Below are 19,884 nucleotides of genomic sequence, written 5' to 3'. Positions count from 1 at the left end.
GCTCAGCCTTGGCCAATGGTGGATCAGTCTTAAATCTGGTGTTGGCTCCCTGACAACCAAAACCTTGCCATGCAACCCAAATCCAGAGGGTGAAAGGCAAACAGAGCCAGATGCTTTTTGGAGGTGCCTAGTTACAGGACCACAGGCAACAAGCACAAGCTGGAACCCTGGAAGTGCTGTATGAAACAAAGACCTTCTTATTGTTGAGGGTAACCAAGCACTGGCTCGCATTGTCCAGATGACTTGAGGATTCTCCCTGCTTGGAGCTATTGGAAAGACATAAGGAGAGCTTTAGGAGCAACAAAATGAAACCCAAATGCCTGAGATTCTGAACACAAATGAACACTGGAGCAAGTTGGGAGGCATGGAGGAAAGAGACACGGTGTGTCATTTTGCAAGGGTATCATGGCATGTCCTTGGATGACCAGTCAAGGGTTGAAGTGCTGGGGGCATCTGGGCCCCTTCCTATCAACAAGGCCACAGGCAACACCACCAGTGAGCTCCAGACCAACCTCACTTCCCCACACTGCACTCATCCAGCACTTGAGTAGAGGATTCCGCAGACACTGACACATTCCTGCCCTGGAAATCCTGAGGCGTCTCACTCTCAGCACTCAGAAGAAGCTTCCATGAAGAAATGTCTATGACATAAGCCAGGAAATGAAAAGGTGGAAACGCGGAAAACACATCCCAGCCCATTCATTAGCTGGGATGTTTTCCATAAATCATGAGCACCTTTAGGAAATTACCACTTTCATAGAAGCCACCTCTGGGCCTGGGGCAACTCAGAGCAACCATAAAAGCCAGCCCAACTTCATGCTGTCTCATCCACTTCTCCTGCCTCTGTCTCCTTGGGACCCAGGTGAGTCTGAACTCTTCTACCCTGTCCTTTTTCAGTAAAGTGATATGTGTTCCTATAGCCTGTGAGAGGTCTTAGTGCTGCTGCTGCTGCTGAGGGGTCAGAGAAGAATTAAGGTCTGACTTAGACAGTGTCATGAATTTGGCTGAGGGAGCTCTTTATTGAAGAAATAAGGTGAAACTCTGCAGTACTGTGTCAGGATGAGGCTGAAAACCCCTTTCTCTCACAGGCTAGTTTCTCCCTTCTGGCACATACAATTCTTGCAGTGGGATGATGGACTCATGGCCGATGGCTCCTCACAGTGCCTGTGCTCTGTTTCCTTCCCTTCCCTCTCTCCCAGGTGCATCTCCAGCCCCAAGCCATGTCCTGCTACACCCCGTGCCGGCCCTGCCAGCCCTGTGGCCCCACCCCGCTGGCCAACAGCTGCAATGAGCCCTGTGTCAGGCAGTGCCAGGACTCCCATGTGGCCATCCAGCCCTCACCTGTGGTGGTGACCCTGCCTGGCCCCATCCTCAGCTCCTTCCCACAGAACACTGTGGTGGGATCCTCCACTTCTGCTGCTGTTGGCAGCATCCTCAGCTGTGATGGAGTGCCCATCAACTCTGGGGGCTTTGACCTCTCCTGCATCACCAACCGCTACAGTGGCAGCAGATGCCGTCCGTGATAAAGCCCCTGGTGCAGCCCTCATGAGGACCCCCAGGAACCCAGAAGCTGATGCTGGACTGAGGACAGAGCTCCTGGCCATCAAATTCAGAGGTGCTGAGCAACCAATGCTGCCCTTCTGAAGGAGGGCAGGTGGGGCTCTCTGAAACCATGGCCACTGTTTGCTTTCCTTGCATTACCCTCTCTCCCCCACCTCTCTCTTGCTTCCATACTTCTGGACTGTAAGACTTTCAGAGCCTCTCTGGGGAATCTGCTAACCCCTGCCCATGGTGGGGCAGGCAAATGGATGCCCTGTTGGCTCTCTAGTGGCTCTCTCTGTGCCAAAGTGGGCACAGACTTTCCACGGTTACATGTGGTCTCCCACCACCACCACCAGTAGCCTCCTCTATAAGGGAACTCATTTCCCATTTCAATGACAATAAAGCTTTCTGCATCTCACCCTCAGCCTCCATGTAATTCTTTTTTGGTGTCCTTGTCTCAAGTTGCTGAGACCAAAAGGCATTGCCATGGGTGGTGGAGAAAAAGATGGGGACACAAATGGATCATTGATTATTCCCAGAGGAAGGGGAGGGTGGGAAATACAGAAATGGGGCCCTTTGAGGCACTGTCCCTTGGAGCTGAGGAAGACATCCCTGACTTCTCCATAGACAGCAGGGATCAGGCTCAGCCTTCCAACATTTCTGCTCAGATATGACTCCTTGGTCTCAGAGCATGCCCTGAAGATGGGGAGTATAACTCACCTTCAGGACCAGCTCTAACAGACTCTGTAAACTCTTCCCACAGTCAGTGATGGGAGATAAGATCACTCAGGGGACTTACCCCATCCCAAAGCAGGTGTGCACAGAAAATGGCATGAATCAACTTTCTGGAGACACAAATCCTGCAGCTGACCAGTGGTGGCCTCTGAACTCAACTAGGACAAGCTCACAGCAGGGCCTGCATACCTGGTCATGTGTGCATGGCTTCCTTCATTAAGCAATAACAAGTGAACCCATACTCCAACACCTCCCTCCCATGGCTAAACCCCACACCCATTTCCATGGATAGGACAGATAGATAGTGGGGAGATGGATTGTGGTCAGCAAATAGGCTCAAGCTGAGTGCTTTACTCCCATTAGCTGCATCTCCACCTCACACCAAGTACAGGTCAGTTTTCTCTCAAACACACTGAAGCCTGGGACATAGGACTTGCAGAAAATGTCTCTGTCAAGTCCAACACCTGTGTAGTGGTCCTGGATAGTGCAGGAAGACTCTCTGGAGTCTTTGAGTTTCTAACTCAAAATGTCTGGAAGATGAGAAGTGTTTGTATTTGTGTGTGTGTGGTCTAAGCCAGCTGACTAGTTTATCTTAAGTGTCAACAGAAGAAATATAGGTGTCAGTAAGGCCTGTATTGCCTGATCTGTAAGAGATCATATTTTTGTAAGGGTTGAACTAAGGCTTCAGAGTGCCTATTTCTCTCAGCTGATGATGAATGGAGCAAAGATGAGTACCTCTACAGAAGACATCTTTTCTGAGTCAGGGGAAATAAATTTTCCCCTACTAATATGTTGTCTGATTTTGAACTTACACCTTTACTTAGTTCTTCAATTAAAGCTTAAGACAGAGGCCCTAACTGCATTTAAAGGCTCTGAAATGAAGGTAGGTGAATCCCTTACCTTACAGTCTCTGTATTCATGTGCCCAGTTGCCTTTAGTTACTTCCCACCCTAAGGTTGCACGGCCACCTTAGTATCCACCACCAAATACTTGACACATCCAGTCTCTTGGAACATGACTATTTCAGACATCTCCATGTCAGCTGAGTTCCAGACAAGTTTCTCATACCACAGCAGCAGGTAGGAGGCAAGCACCCAGCCGAGCAGCCCCTTAGGGAATTGCATTGCTGTTCTTTAATTGGCCTGTGCCAAGAGAGAGTACTATTCATCTAAGACCTCCCAGAGGTCAAACTCCCTGGGGCACACCAGAGGGAAAACAGAAAACAGTCTCCTAGGCGTGGCCAGCTGGAGATTCATTGTGTTAATGAGGTGGGTGTGGGGATGTTCTTAGGCTAATGATGCTGGCACACTCTAGTGTATGATCTCACTATATGAAGCTAAGCTGAAGAGAGTTTACACTTTGTGTGTGTGCACACAAAGCTCCCTTTAGTGGAATTACAGTGGTGGCTGTGAGAGGGAAAAGATCAGCAGTGGAAGCTGTCAGATCCTACTGGATGGAGAGGAAACCAGGTCAGGCAGTTGCCATCGGCTGGAAGTGAATCACCAAGGGGAGAGCTGCTCATCCACACACCTTCATCTGAATCCAGTTACCCCCAATAAATCTACCACTTTCCAATGCTCTCCACTAGCCAAGGGGACCATGGCAACCTTGGGAGGACAGTGCATGAGAAAATGTCATTTGGATCATTTCCACAGGCAAACCTGGTGAGTGAAGCCTGCCCAAGATGTATAGCACAGACTTCCAATGCATGTTTAAGGAGACCTGATTTAAGGGAGATTTCTTTGCTCTTTAAGTTTTCTGGTATATATTGCTGTGGAGGAAGAGAAAAAGATGTTTCAGATGGTGATTTAGTCCATCTCTCTTCCACATCCACCTGAAGATCAGTTCTCTAGAGAACCGTTCCCTTGTCTGCAGGAACAGTTAATCAGAGGTACTTTTAATGGGATTAAACTCAGAGGATTTTGCCTTCAGTCACTGAGATTGAATATTTCTGCCCAAGTTGAGATGTCTAACATCCAGGTGCTTACTAGACTCCTGCCTTAGACCTCAGAGACAACCTGGCACTTCTAGAGGGCTTTTAGCCATGTTTATAAGACAAAATGAGCCATGTCTCCATCATGCTTTTTTTCTGTCTGTGAAGGAAGAAGGGGTGTAAGCTGAGGAGCTGAGATAGTATTTCACTGTAGATATTTTAGTTTGGTAAGCAGAAATCCTTCCCCTGACTCTGAGACGGTAAAATTACAAAGAGGTGAATTGTACCCCTAGTAGCTATGCTGAGAAGCAGACATGAGTGAGGGAAATGGAAATATTTGCAAAAGCTTCCTGTTCTGAGGCTTGGAAGAAAGCAAATATAGGAGACCTTGAGTAGTGACGGTCATACTAACCTGCTGCCCTATGTGGCTGCAGCTCAGTCTCAATCCCTTGTAATAAATTGCCATAGAAGAGGTGAAAAAATCTCTTGTGGTGTCATATTATCATGAGAGTATTTGTATTCTTCAATTGCATTTGCTGATAGCACACATCAGCAAATGTATTGCCTGCCTTGGAGACTACAGGTTATGTTATTCTCTTCCTACTTGTAAACTTTTGCCATAGCTGGAGTGCCTCAGCCTGTTGTCCATAGTTTCCTAAGTGGGATTTTAATCTCAAAGTAGTGGCTACATTTCCCATGCTGTAAAGGAGGTGCACGTTCTGATAAATACTTCCCCAAGTGTTCATTTGTTGGGGTATGCCTGGTTTTTAGGGTTTGATCTAGTTGTCCAAATGTGTTGCATCAGGGAAGGATTTCTCTGACAATTTTAACATAGGACAGATGCCATTTTCCCATGCTGTGCACCAATTGCATTTTCACGGATAGTGATTTTTTTTTTTCACTACTTGTAGCATCTGAGGGACCAGGACAAGTGTGCAAACTTTCACAGAAATTTTTCTTTCTTTGCAGACGGACCTCAACATTTGGAAGGACATGGCAAATGGGACAAGTGTGGAAGAATTCATCCTTCTTGGCTTTCCAGGCACATGGCAATTCCGAGTCTCCTTTGTGGTGGTATTTGCACTCATGTACACCCTGACAGTAATAGGCAATGCATCCATTATAGCCCTTGTGTGGAGAAGCAGCAACCTACACACCCCAATGTACTTTTTCCTCTGTAATCTCTCCTTTCTGGAGATCTGGTACACTACGGGTGTTGTTCCCAAAGCCATAGGAGTTATGCTGGGGACTAGCCAGACCATCTCCTTCAGTGTCTGCATCCTCCAATTATTCTTTCTTCTCTCTCTAGGCTCCACTGAGTGTTTTCTCCTGTCTGTCATGGCCTATGACCGCTACTTAGCCATATGCTACCCCCTGAGGTACTGCTCCCTCATGAGCAGTGTCCTCTCTGTTCGGCTGGCACTCAGCTCCTGGCTGGGAGGATTTCTGGCCATTTCCCTGCTGGCTTTTCTGACATCCAGGCTGACTTTCTGTGGGCCAGATGTCATCAATCATTTTCTATGTGATATAGATTCCTGCCTTGCCCTTTCCTGCAGTGATACACGGCCTGTGGAGCTGGCAACCTTCCTCATCTCCATAATTGTTGTGGTGGCCTCCTGTGTGGTCACCCTGGTCTCCTACATGTACATAATTTCTTCCATCCTGAGGATCCAGTCAGCCCACGGCCGGAAAAAGGCCTTTTCCACCTGCTCTGCCCATCTCACTGTTGTCACAATCTGGTATGGCTCCACCATGTTCCTGTATGTCAAGCCATCAGCCCAGAACTCCCTGGATCTGAACAAAATTGTGAATACCTTTAACACAGTGGTAACTCCTTTGTTGAACCCCTTCGTTTACACACTCAGAAACAAAGAGGTGAAGCTCGCTCTGGGACGGGCTTTCCGGAAAAAGTGAAGTGACTTTTCACAAGGCATCAGTTGAATATCCATCCCCACCCTCCCATGATTTCTGCCCTGCACAAGATCCCCACTGAAGTGTGAGTCTGTCTGGGCAGCAAGAAGCCACCAATTCCCCAGTGAGCTCATATCACCTTACAGCCATCTCTGGCTGGGCTGAGCCTGAGTTCTGCTGCTCCCACCACCCTCTGTTCATTCCCTGTGAATTCAGAATGCCTCCCAGTCGTTTAAAGTGCCGTGCTTGTAAAGGGTCACTAACTCCATCCATAAATGGTTCTGTAACAGAGCCAGAGGAATGGTACTCCCACAGATTTCTACCCCAGTTTGCCAAGTGCTTCATTTTGTCAGGGTTTGTCTGAATCTCCTAAACAAATCCCAGCAACTTTAGGAAGTATACATGTGTTTCTCCATTTAGCCTGATGTTTTGTGATGTCTGTATGCCACATCCTTGTAGCTATTTCATCAAATCATACTCTGATTCAGGATAAAATTTGGCAATGTCTGATATCTCTACCCATAGCCATTATTCCTAGCATAAGACTGCAAACAAAATTATAATAAACTACTATCTGAATCTACTCTCTTATTTTTAATTAAAATTATGCAAAACGGTGTGCTTCATAAGAGATGTGTCAGGGCATTTCCACATCTAAAACCCCACATCATTTTTAGCAGAACATTGTTCCACCCATTTTGGTCTTTGTTGTGGAAAAACTTTAATGGGATTGGCAAAGCAGTCAAAGTGCAGAGCTATGGAAGGCTGGCTGGGAAGCAAGTCTCTCTTTACACTCATTAGGAGGATATTAGCACTTCCAAACACTTGCTTTCCTCCTCCCAATTTTCATTTCAGAACAGATTAATCATGTTCTCAAAGCTTTTCTTTTTGCACACTGACACTGAAGATAGTCCATGTAACCACTTCATAAGGAGGCATCATCATGGTAGACACACCTTTATGGAGAGTGTGGGATTAATTTCACCTGAGTGTAGAGCTCTCCAAGGGAGATGACTGAGTCTGAACTGAACATCCAGTCTTCCCTTCTAGAAGCAATTCTGGAGGAGATTCACAAGTTTTCTGTATCTACCTGGGCACTTGGCACTTAGTCCTGTATCCAGGCACCATTGCTCAAGGCATAGGCTGATTCCCACTCTTTGTCAGCTGTGCTCTTTTTCAGTGGCATTTGGGAAAATGCCTGGGACAGCAGAAAGAGTCTGAGACTGGATTTATCCTCAGATATCACTGCTAGTCATTTCTGCCTAAGAATGATGCATTTTGGAGAGAATTGTATATTTGGAGTGTTGAAGCCCTCTACAGTCCTGGAAAGCAACAAAAAGCAGGACTTGAAATGTCCAAGAAATCCAAGACACAGCAGAGTGTAGGACACTGAGACCTGCTGTGAATTCCTCATCAACACTGCTTAGAGCTCTCTGAGATAAACAGGGGCATGCAAAGCTTCACACAAGGCTGTCAGAGCAGACCCTTGTCACTTGGGAGAGGCAGGCTATCCTGGAACAGCACCAGAAAAACAAATGAGTACCCTGAGATTTCTCAGGCAAAGGGCATGATACTCCATGCAACAGATTCCAATTCAAAGGGTGGGATCCATCTGGAAACTCAGCACCCTTGAGCTGAGTGCTGTAGTGGGGTTGCCTGAAAATGGGTCCCTAGAACCCTTCCTTTAGCTCATGGGAGGAAAGGAGATCACTGAGATGTTACCAGCTGCTGGACAGAGAAACTGGCATGGACTCGAGAACATGGGAGCTCCCTGCAGCACTGGTGATTTCCCTGAAAAGGAGAGACATGAAAAACAGTGGGACCACACTCTGGCAGTGGATGAGTGCAGAAGAATCTTGTCCAGAGTCTGGCTGATGGCTGTTTTCCACTTGTTGATGCAGGGTAAAGAAGAGCCCTTCCCATCTTAGGCTTCTGTGACCACAGTGGCAAAATCATAAGAGCAATTGTGCCTCCTTCCAAAGGCCTCATTCTCCAGCTGTGCCCATCAGTGGAGGCCCATGGAGATGAAACAGGAAGAAGGGCTAGTAGGTTAGCTCTGAGAATTCCGGTTTTATTTTAAGCAGAGAACATTGACAAGGCTGTTTTGGCTTGTTTATGGTGCAGCATCCAATACATCTGCCCCAAGTCGGATTTCTTGAATAGTTTTCAGTATCAAAATCTCTGGATCTAGAAGCAACTGAGTGTCACATGATTATGTGCTTCACAGCAGCACAGCATCCACTTCCAGGGATGGGGCAGCCACAGCTTCTCTTGACAACCTGTGCCAGGGCCTCACCACCTTCAGAGGAAAGAATTTTTTCTTAGTAACTAGTATGAATCTGCTCTGTTTCAGTGGGAAGTCATTCCCCCTTGTCCTGTCACTCCATGCCTTTATAAAGAAGTCCCTCTTCATCTCTCTTGGATCCTCTTTGGGCACTGGAATATGATTGAATATATCCCTAGAACCATTTTCAGGCTAAACACATTAATCTTTCTCAGCCCTGTCTCCATAGCAGAAGGGCTGCAGCCCTCTGAGTGTCTTTGTGGCCTCCAGCACCTTCACATTAGGGACCCCAGAACTAGACCCAGCACTCCAGCTGGGTCTCACAAGCGCACAATATTAGGGGACAACCACTTTTCTATACCTGGTAGTCACTTTTCTTTTGATGCTATACAATTCTGGGATATAGTTCCAGGGCTGCAGGTGAACATTGCGGGTCATGTCAGGCCTCTCATTCACCAGTACACCCAAGTCCTTCTTGGCTGGGCTGCTCTCAGTTTACTCATTACCCTGTCTGTGCCCATCCTTGGGAATGACCCAACCCAAATTCAGGACTTTACACTTGGCCTTCTTGAGATTCATGAGGATTACACGAGCCCACCTCCCTACCCTGTAGAACTTAAGGTTGTAGGAACACAACACACTGTGGACTATGCTGAGGACATTCAGGGACAGCTGCAGCAGGGTTGGAGCATTGTGAGGAAGGACAAGGAGCCAGACAAGGCTGTCTGGGCTGCACAAAGAGGGGAGGAGTTAAAAAAAGCTAGAATTTTCTCCTGATAGCAGAGTTAGATAGGTCAGGGCCAAAACCAGTTGCAGAATCCATGGACATGAGGAGGGAAGAAGTGGCCATAGGAAGGGAAAGAGAAGGACAGGACATATCCTCATGCACAGAAGCCCTTGGGCAGCCAGCTGAGGATTGCTGAAACTCAAACAGCCCCACCAGATCTAGACATACTGTAATATCACTTACCTGGTCTGGGCCCATCCATGCAGTACATAAACTGAGTCTTCTGCCTGCACTGCTGCATTCCTGCCTTAGAAATCCTGGGGCCTTTAATCCCAGGGATCAGAAGAAGCCTTCATTGGGGAACGGGCATGGAACAAACCTGGAAATGAAAAGGCAGCAGTGCAGGAAATGAAAGCACAGCCCATATCATTAGGTGCACTGGTTTGCATTCAAGATGAGCTTGCTGGGAAATTGTTACCTCTGCAAAGGCTGCCCCTGGTCCTGCGGCAGTGCAGGGCAGGTATAAAAGGCAGCCCAAGTCTCTGCTCTCTCATCCACTTCTCTTGCTTCCTTCAGCTCGGGAACCAGGTGAGTGTGAAGCCTGTTCTCTTTCTCTTCCAAAGTGAGATCTCCACTTGGTGGACATCTCAACTGATGCTGGCTTTCTTATATCTGGGGACTGGGGCATCTGGTCATGAGAGAAGAAAGTGGGGTGGAGGCTGGCATAGAGAGAGGCTGGGAGAGAAGTTCCTGATCTTCCTGCTGCTCTTTGTAGGGCTCCTGGCCCAGTCTCCTCCAGCTTCCCACTCATGCTGGCCTTGGCTCTTTAGTGATGGGGTAACCAGGCTGCTCCTCAGCCACCCACCCAGACTTGTGCTCTGTTTCTTCTCTTCTCTCTCTGCCAGGTACACCTGCAGCCTCAAGACATGTCCTGCAACACCCAGTGCCGTCCCTGCCAGCCCTGTGGCCCCACCCCACTGGCCAACAGCTGCAATGAGCCCTGTGTGAGGCAGTGCCAGGATTCCACTGTTGTCATCGAGCCACCTGTTGTGCTTGTGACCCTGCCTGGCCCCATCCTCAGCTCCTTCCCACAGAACACTGTGGTGGGATCCTCCACTTCTGCTGCCGTTGGCAGCATCCTCAGCTGTGATGGAGTGCCCATCAACTCTGGGGGCTTTGACCTCTCCTGCATCACCAGGCGCTACGGTGGAAGGAGGGGCCTCCCCTGCTAAAGGTGCTGGGCATATATAGGTCTTGCGAAGTGTCTCCAGGATCTCCAGGCATGGTGCTGGACAAAGGAAGAATCTTCAGGTCATTTCTTTCTGAGGAACTGGCCATCTTTACTTCCTACTGAAAATGCTGGAAGGAAGGACCCAGCTCACTTCGAAAGCATGCCCTATGTCTTTCCTACATATCTTTTTGTCTCTATTTTCATTGTGTCCTTCTGCTCCCCTGGGCTGCAAGGCTCCTCCAAGACAGCCAAGGCAAATGGATGCTCTGAATGGACTTCACTATGGCCAAGAGGTGAAGTGTCTTGCTTGTCCCTCCAGATCCCTGCACTGAGGGCCTGTGCTTGTAAAAACCTTGATTCCCTCTTTGAACTCAATAAAGATTTTTGCATCTCAGGCTGGGTCTCCAGGTTGTCCTTCCCTTCACTTGCAGGCTGCTGGGGTAGAATGGTGTTGTTCCTAAGGGATAGGATGACACTGTAGTGAGACCCTTCATCCAGAAAAATGTGAGATTGGGATACATTGCAGAGGGTGGGGAACAATCCTGGGGCAGGATGCAAAACATCCCCAGCTACCAGGGTGAGCAGCCCTTTCCCTTCAGTGTCTCTGCCCAGGTATACCCCCAATACCTCCTGCAAAAACCTCTTCTGTCCACATGTAACAACTAGAACTCTGTGGGAGGTCCTGGAGACAACCAACCTGCAGGATGCAGCACCTCTTGCTCTGGTCAGTGCTGTACTGGGATGGATAGAAAATATTCCCAAAGGATGTCAGAAGTGTGGTTGTGTGGAATAGCCTCAGAGCTGGCCCATGGCCTCATCTCCATCTTCACTCCACTGCTCAGTCTCAGACCATGGCCAGCAGAAAGGGGTGTGGGCAGCTGGGATCAGCTCCTCGTTGCAGCCCCACTGCCACACTAAAGGCCCGTGACAAGGCCTGGGCTTTGGCAGGCATGCAGGCCTGGCTTAAATCACAAGTCAGTGCTGGGATTAACCATGCTGGGTCTGGAGTCCCCGTGACTCCTCATGGGCCAGGGCAGTCCAAGGAGAGTACCAGATGCCCACAGACCCTTCACTGCCCCATGGTACCCTGTCACTCCCAGCCACAGATGGAGCAGCTCTGCTCAGGCTCAGGCCTCAAAGGCCCTGCTGTGTCAGGATCAGCGCTGCTCCAGAAAAGCTCTGTGCAAAGTCATTCTGGACATACTCAGCAGTATCTGTGAGCTGTCTGTGGCAGACAGGTTTTGTTCACAAACTTCCCTCTTGCTTAGACTGATGCTCTTGGGCACTGTTTTGCACATCAGAGCTCTCAGTCAGGAAGGGCTGGATAAACAGAATCCCTCCATCCATCCATCCATCCATCCATCCATCCATCCATCCATCCATCCATGATGAAGACTGTGTAAATTGCCCTTTCCCCATCTAGGAGTTTGGAATGCAGACAGATTTCCTTTTCTTCAGAAAATGAAGTTGTGAAGTCCTTTGATGACTTTGCCTCCTCTTCCCCGTTTTATCAAGAGTCAGTCAGGGTGACAAAGGTATCACAGCACTGAACACATCTCTCTTGGCAATCAGGTTGATGAGGACTGTGTAAGCAAAATTCTGCAGGCTGCAGTTCTAGTGACTGTACCCTGTGCATACCTGTTGGAAATCCTTGCTTTTTAGCCATCCCTTTGCTGTTTATAGATGGGTAACAGGGCTGATGACAGCATGACAGAGAGTGTCCCCAGAGAAAGCTGGGCCTTCTAGTGTACAACATTCTCTTCCTTTCCACAACAAGTCATAGCATTAATTTCTGAGTTTCCATGAAGAACATCTGGCCTCACTATTATGCAGACATTTAGGAGTCTTTTTTCTGTGATACTCCAAAATTTCGTTTTCAACTTCCATCCTCAGTTTAAGTGAGTGATTAGAAGGTTGGGGCATCTCAGATGTCTACAGTTCCCTGAATGTAGGGAAGAGCTGATGAAGGCAAAGCTAAGCTCAAAGCAGGGGCTGAAGCATGAAGAGACTAACAGGGAAGTTCTCTGCACATTCTTCCTGCTGGAGATTTAGGGAAGAGTCTCTGAACTCCTCCATCTCTTTGGCCAGTGGACGTATTCTAGTGATGCCAGCCTCACCTTTTCACCCACAAGGCCTGCACTGCTGTCACCAGGTAAATTGCTAATATAGGGGCAATCCAGCTCCTTGCTCTGCCTGGCACCTTTGGAGTCCCCCACTCTCTCTGCTCCACAGGCAGACCCAGGGCACAAGCATCACTCCTACCTGGGGACACTGTGACATCTGCACCACAGAGTGACTGCTGGGGCATCTTCCACTGGTGCCCATCTGCCCATAACCCTGTTTATTGGCTTTCCCTGTGAGAGACACAGTGTCTCTGTCCTTCCAGTCCAGTGCACACCAATAACAGGTACTGTGATTCTTTAATTCAGCATCTGTTTGGGCCAATATCTCAGCCTGACACAGCACCAGGTTGACAAGCTGGACGAATACATTTGACATTGGCTTTGGCATGAAGGAAGGCTGTGACCCACACCTGGAAGCACCAACAGTTCACTGGAAGCAGATCCATTTGGACACAGTCTGAACAAGGAGAATAAGCAGTATTTCTTATTCTCTCTCCAGGAGAAAGCAAACCCCATCCTTTTGAACTCTAGCAGCTGTGTCCTGACCTGGTGAGGCAGGCAGAGAGGGACTGTCCATGATCCTGAGGCAGTTCCAATCCTGCTACACTGAACTAAATTAAGGATCTAAACTGGGAATCCTTGTTGGGGCTTGGCATCACCATCAGTGGAGTATGAGCTTTGGAGGATCAGGAGAAGGAGGGCTCAGGAAGTGGGTTGATTACAGTGCCTCTTTTTGGAGGGATTTCTAGGAGGCTGATGCCATTACCTTTCAGCTGCACTTGAGCTCCTGCTGCTTTGCAGAGCTCATGAACAGAGCCTGGAGAGCGTCCCTACCATGAGCAACACAGTCTATTTGTGAGGAGAGACACAAAAGGACGTGTTCATATACACCTGCCAAATATGCACCTGTGGTACATTCACACAAGTCTGGCTGCACACAAGAGCACCAAAGACATGAATACATGTAGGAGCACACCCTACTGTGAACTCTGCTGAGGACACCAGGAGACAGCCGCAGCAGGGCTGGAGCCTTGTGGGAAGGGCAAGGCCCCAGGCAAGCTCAGGGCATTGTTTATGTACTCACAGACTCACACTCACAGAGAGTGGACAAGTCAAAACAAGCCAGAAGTTTTTCCTGAGGGCAGAGTTAGGTAGGATGGGGTCAGACCCTGCAGCTCAATGCACACACATGGGGAAACAACAACAAATAACCGTCAGGGCGAGCTGAAGAGGGAGGGATAGAGAAGGACATGGCCCATCCTCATACGCAGGAGTCCTTAGACATCCAGCAGCAGACTGGATTTTGAAAGACCTAGGGAACCACAGACTGGTAAACCTCACCTCTGTGCCTGGGGAGATCATGGAGCATATCCTCATGAAAGCAACTGTGAGTCATATTTGGGACAAGGAGGTGATCCAAAACAGCCAGCAAGGCTTCTCCTAGGGCAAGTCATGTCTGAGCAATCTGGTGGCCTTCAATGATGGAGTGACTGAAACAGTCAGCAAGGGAAGACTGGCCAGTGTTATCTACCTAAACTTCTGTTAGGCCTTCAACATACTCCACACAACATCTTTAACTCCAAATTGGAGAGATGGTGTAGGGGGTAGACCCTGGCTTGATGCCAGGCACCCACCAAAGCCACTCTATCACTCTGCTCTACAAGGGCACAGGGGATAGAAAGTATAACAATGGCTCATGAGTTGAGATAAGGACCAAAAGAGATCCTTCACCAAATACTGTCACAGGCAAAACAGGCTCAACTAAGGTGTATTAACTGAACTTATTATCAGCACAATCAGAAGAGGATAATGAGAAATAAACGAAGTCTTGTTAAAAAAGCCCCAAAAACCAAACATCTTCCCCCTACCTCCCTCTTCTTCCCAGCTTTACCTCCTCCTCCCCCCAGCAGTGCAGGGAGGCAGGAATGGGGCTCATGGTCAATTCATCACAGGTTGTTCCAGTTGCTGAGCAGGGAGAGGAGTGGGAGTCCTTCCCCTCCTCCAGGGTGGGGTCCCTCCCATGGGAGAAGTTCTCCACGAACGAAATGAGTCCTTCCGACAGGCCATGGTTCCCCACAAACTGCTACAATCTGCGTCACTCTTCCACAGGGTCATTCCTTCAGGAGCCCTCACAGGGTCACAAGTAATTCCAGCAAACCTGTTCCAGCATGGGCTCCTCTCTCCATAGGACCCTGCAAGGACTCTGCTCCAGCACGGGCTTCCCTCAGGGTCATGGTCTCCTCTCAGGCATCCGCCTGCTCTGGTATGGGCTCCTCCAGGGACTGCAGGTGCATCTCAGCACCCCCAGTTCCTCTGTGGGCTGCAGGGGCACACCATGCCCTTCACCATGGGTTTCAGAGGAATCTCAAATCCACAGCCTGGAGCAATGTCTGCTCCTCCTTCTCCACTGACTTTGGTGTCTGCAGAGCTGTTTCTTTCACATATTCTCGCTCTGCTGTTCTATGGCCACAACTACACCTGTGCAGTAACTTTTTCCCTTCTTTGACATGTTATTCCTGAGGCATCACTTCCATCTCTGATGGGTTGACCTTGGCCAGCAGTGGGTCTGTCCTGTGGCTGCCTTTGGCTCTGCTGGACATGGAGGAAGCTTCCAGCAACTTCTTACAGAAGCCACAGAACCCCGTAACCCTCCCAGTTCCAAAACCAGGCCATGCAAACCCAACACACATGGATTTGAAGGGTATACTATTATGAATATGAAAATGTCTGGATAGACACAGCTTTGGTCTGTGGGTCTATAACCACATGGAGGTAGGGGAAGAGGGGCATGACTTGAGGCTTTGTCTTGGGACTGGTGCTTTTTAGTATCTTTTTCAATCACAGGGATATTAGATCAGGTGTTCCCTTGGCATGTTTGCAGATGACACAAAGCTGAGCAGTACAGCTGACACACAGAAGGAAATTTCCATCCAGGGAGACCTGGAGAAATTTGAGAAGTGGGCCCATGAGAACCTGATGAAGTTTAAGAAGTTCAAGTGCAGGATGCAGCACCTGCATCAGGAAATCCCAGACATGATACAGACTGAGAGATAAACTCATTAAGAGCAGACCTGTGAAGAAAGACTTGGGAGTCCTGGTGAATGAAAACCTGGACATGAGCCAACAGTTTGCATTTGCAGCCCAGAAAGCCAACTGCATCCTAGGCTCCATCACAAAAGGCATGACTGGCAGGTTGAGGGCAGTGATTCTCCTCATCTACTCTGATCTTCTGAGACCCCACCTGGGTTCAGACATGGAGTCTTCAGCACAAGAAAGACATGCCCCTGTTAGAGGCCACAAAGATATACAGAGGGCTGGAGCAGCTCTCCTATGAACACAGGCTGAGAGTTGGGGGTGTTCTGCATGGAGAAGAGGACTTGAAGAAACCTCATTGAGGCCTGTCAGTGTGTGAAGGGGACTTACAAATAGATGGATGCTGACTTTTTAGACAGGCAGACACTGTTAGGACAAAGTGGAATGTTTTAAACTAAAAGAGGAAAGATAGAGATTAGATGTTAGGAACAAATTCCTTAGTCAAAGGGTGGTGAGGCAATGGAATTTATAGAAGCTGTGCCTGCCGCATCCCTGGAAGTGTTGAAGGCCAGGGGATGGGGCTTGGAACAACTTAATCTAGTAAGTGTCACTGCTTCTCTTTATGAAGGAGCTCCATCCAGACCAAGCCATTCTATGATTATAAGTTTCTATGTTTCTATGAGTGCTGCAGCTTCTTCCTGAAAACAATACTTCAAACAACCCCAGAAGAGTGATCAGGATAGCATCACTTGCCTGGTCTGGGCCCATCCATGCAGTACATAAACTGAGTCTTCTGCCTGCACTGCTGCATTCCTGCCTTAGAAATCCTGGGGCCTTTAATCCCAGGGATCAGAAGAAGCCTTCATTGGGGAACGGGCATGGAACAAACCTGGAAATGAAAAGGCAGCAGTGCAGGAAATGAAAGCACAGCCCATATCATTAGGTGCACTGGTTTGCATTCAAGATGAGCTTGCTGGGAAATTGTTACCTCTGCAAAGGCTGCCCCTGGTCCTGCGGCAGTGCAGGGCAGGTATAAAAGGCAGCCCAAGTCTCTGCTCTCTCATCCACTTCTCTTGCTTCCTTCAGCTCGGGAACCAGGTGAGTGTGAAGCCCGTTCTCTTTCTCTTCCAAACTGAGATCTCCACTTGGTGGACATCTCAACTGATGTTGGCTTTCTTATATTTGGGGATTGGAGCATATGGTCATGAGAGAAGAAAGTGGGGTGGAGGCTGGCATAGAGAGAGGCTGGGAGAGAAGTTCCTGATCTTCCTGCTGCTCTTTGTAGGGCTCCTGGCCCAGTCTCCTCCAGCTTCCCACTCATGCTGGCCTTGGCTCTTTAGTGATGGGGTAACCAGGCTGCTCCTCAGCCACCCACCCAGACTTGTGCTCTGTTTCTTCTCTTCTCTCTCTGCCAGGTACACCTGCAGCCTCAAGACATGTCCTGCAACACCCAGTGCCGTCCCTGCCAGCCCTGTGGCCCCACTCCACTGGCCAACAGCTGCAATGAGCCCTGTATCAGGCAGTGCCAGGACTCCCATGTGGCCATCCAGCCGCCTGCTGTGGTGGTGACCCTGCCCGGCCCCATCCTCAGCTCCTTCCCACAGAACACTGTGGTGGGATCCTCCACCTCTGCTGCTGTTGGCAGCATCCTCAGCTGTGATGGAGTTCCCATCAACTCTGGGGGCTTTGACCTCTCCTGCATCACCAGGCGCTATGGTGGCAACAGATGCCGTCCCTGATAAATCTGCTGGGAAAGCTCCAACGAGACAACGAGGAACTCAGAACATGGTGTTGGGCAGAGGATCTAGGTTTTGGGTGCTGTTTGCAGGATAGCGGACCGAACTCACCTTTCTCTCCATTTTCAGTGTTTGCATTGTTTCCTGTGTGCTGCAATGTTCCCCAAAGGCCAGCTTGGTAGAGACCATTAGGTTTCTCCCCTTTGTGGGACAGGTAGACCAATATTATGCAGGAACTACTCCAGAGCCAAGGAGCACAGATTCCCTGCTGCCCTTGGTGTTGCCTGTGCTGCTGACCTTTGCTTTCAGTGGCTTTGTTTCCTTCTTTCATTTCATTAAAGTTCTGCTGCATTCAAGTCTGGCGTCTGTGTGGTCCTTCCCCCAGTTGCCCTTCTGAATGCCAAAGGAGAAAGGTGTTACTTAATCATGGAAGTGGGTGAGAGCATAAGGAGACCCTTCTCCATTCAGAGGAATGGGATTTTGGGGCACCATGGAGGGGAAACTATTAAGGTACAATCTCTTGGAGCTGAGGAAGACATCCCCTGACTGCTCTGCTTCCAGACACCATCAAGCCTTGTCTTGATGTGTCTTTGCCCACAAATGCCCAGAAAGCTGGGGGACCTTGAAGCAATAGCAGTCCCATGATCTCCTGAGGAATGGTGTTCCTGTCAGTGTGGTCAGAGCTGCACTGGGGTGAGGGTCCTGGACATAATTTCCTCTGCAGAATAACGGAGTTGGAATACAGAAAACAATCATTGTATTTGACCATGGTTTCTACTCCATCTTCCTCTCCCCATCGTGACTCATTAAAAAGTGAGGACGAATACCCATTGAGTACTTTCTTTTCCCTATGCCATGGTCCTTTAGATGGGACCATGTTGAATCTGAGGTCTCAGCTTTTACCTGGCACAGCACCAGGCTGATGATCTGCACTGGGACATTTGTCAGTGGCTTGAACATGAGGCAGAGACGTGTCTCACACCAGACAGCACTGACACTGTAGTGCATGCAAACTCATTTGAGCATAGCCTGGATGAAGCTGGCAGGACTTCTTAGCCTTTCTGCTGTCCTTAAAGCAAGCCTCACCTTTTGAAGTCCCTAGATCTTGGGAGAGCCATGTCCTGGACTGGAGAAGCAGAGTGAGGACTGCAAGCCATATTTAGGCATTCCTAATATTGTTTACAATGAATTAAACTGAGGATCCAAACTGTATGAAATCATCCTAATTCAGTCCAGGAATCATCAGCAGCAGAGTGTGACTTTTGAAGCAGTAGGAAAAGGAGGATTGAAGCTAGAGAAGCCTGTGGTGAGGATAATTCTCTGCCAGGTTTGTTCTGTTATTGCTCAGCTACACTGAAGTTCCTTCGGACTCTGGGTGCTCTGTGAAGCTTACTGGTAGAGCAGTGGAGAATGTCACTGCTGTAAGTAGAGCAATTCATCATGAGGAGGGACACACACACACACTTATGCACATCAGAAAGGAATCATGCACAAATTTTATTACCAATGTATATTCACACAGTCACAGCTGCACACAAGTGCACATGAGACAAGAATATACAAAGTCACAGCCAGCACAGCTTCACGAGAGGGAAGTCCTGCTTGTCAGATCTGATTTCCTTTGACGACAAGGTAATTCACCTGCTTAATCAAGGAAAGGCAGTTGATATAATCTTTTTCACTTTAGTGAAGTTTTTGATACTGTCTCACCCAGGATCCTTCTGGACAAAATGCCTGACCCACAGCTGGATAAACACATCATGTGATTGGTGAGCAACTGGCTCACAGGTCAGGCACAAAGCATGACAGTGACTGGGGTGACATCAGAACGGTGACCTGTCCCTACTGGGGTTCAGAAGTGCTTCATCCTCGGCCCTGTGCTCTTCATCTCCTACATAAATGACTGGAATGCAGGACTGGAAGGGAAACTAAGCAAGTTCATGGATGATACAAAACTGGGAGGAGCTGTCAACTCCCTTAAACGCAGGGACACTCTGCAGAGAGAACTCCACAAATTAGTGGGCTGGGCAATCACCAACCATATGAAGCTCAACAAGGACAAGTGCCAGATTCTGCACCTGGAATGGGGCAACCCTAAATGTGCAGACAGACTGGGGAACAAGAGCCTGGAAAGCAGTGTCATGGAAAGGCATCTGGGGGTCCTGGTTGATAATAAACTGGATATGAGTCAGCAGTGCCCTGGCAGCCAGGAGGGCCAACAATGTCCTGGGGGGCATCAGGTCCAGCATGTGCAGTGGAGAAAGGATTGTCTGCTCTGCTCATCACTGGGGTGATCTCACCCTGAGTTCTTAATGCAGCTGTGGGCATCACAATTTAAAAGGAAACATTATGCTATTGGAGAGTGTCCAAAGGAGGCCACAAGGATTGGGAAGGGCCTTGAGGGGAAGTTGAATGAGGAGTGTCTGAGGTCACTTCGCCTGTTCAGCCTGGGGAAGAGAAGATTGAGGTCAGACCACATTTCAGTCTACAGTTTCCTCATGATGGGGACGAGGAGGAGAAGACACTGATCTCTGCTCTGTGGGGACAGGACTAGAAAGAATAGGTTGCTATTGTGTCAGAAGAAGTTTAGGTTGGATATTAGAAAATTGTCCTTTGTCCAGAGGGTGGT

At 48.7% G+C, this 19,884-nt stretch overlaps 3 protein-coding genes across 3 annotated transcripts; all 3 read left to right on the top strand.

Moving 5' to 3' along the window:
* The first annotated feature begins 410 nt into the window (after nt 1-410).
* LOC130263888 (feather keratin Cos1-2-like) lies at nt 411-1,846 on the top strand. The gene is given in 5 exon segments (XM_056511755.1): nt 411-495; nt 742-794; nt 796-822; nt 824-862; nt 1,200-1,846. Coding segments are annotated over 5 exon segments (528 nt in total). The 3' UTR covers nt 1,524-1,846.
* Nucleotides 1,847-3,687: 1,841 nt separating this feature from the next.
* Nucleotides 3,688-6,702, top strand: LOC130264198 (olfactory receptor 6F1). Its single transcript, XM_056512228.1, has 2 exons — nt 3,688-3,941; nt 5,180-6,702. Exons 1-2 carry the CDS (start codon nt 3,852-3,854, stop codon nt 6,122-6,124), a joined length of 1,035 nt encoding a protein of 344 aa, XP_056368203.1. The 5' UTR covers nt 3,688-3,851; the 3' UTR covers nt 6,125-6,702.
* Nucleotides 6,703-16,483: 9,781 nt separating this feature from the next.
* On the top strand, nt 16,484-17,258 carry LOC130264197 (feather keratin Cos1-2-like). The gene is given in 3 exon segments (XM_056512227.1): nt 16,484-16,519; nt 16,522-16,617; nt 16,935-17,258. Coding segments are annotated over 3 exon segments (456 nt in total).
* The last annotated feature ends 2,626 nt before the right edge of the window (nt 17,259-19,884 follow it).

This window comes from Oenanthe melanoleuca, chromosome 27 (assembly GCF_029582105.1).
Source record: "Oenanthe melanoleuca isolate GR-GAL-2019-014 chromosome 27, OMel1.0, whole genome shotgun sequence".
NCBI classification, from domain to species: domain Eukaryota; kingdom Metazoa; phylum Chordata; class Aves; order Passeriformes; family Muscicapidae; genus Oenanthe; species Oenanthe melanoleuca.
Note: the sequence above shows the minus strand (reverse complement) of the source record. Positions and strands in the feature narration are given on the sequence as shown.

Excerpts from the sequence above, each read along its gene's own strand:
- LOC130264198 (XM_056512228.1), top strand. The coding sequence starts at position 3,852 with ATGCTCTCCACTAGCCAAGGGGACCATGGCAACCTTGGGAGGACAGTG. Across the intron at positions 3,942-5,179 it reads CATTTCCACAGGCAAACCTG|ACGGACCTCAACATTTGGAA; the intron begins GTGAGTGAAGCC and ends CTTTCTTTGCAG.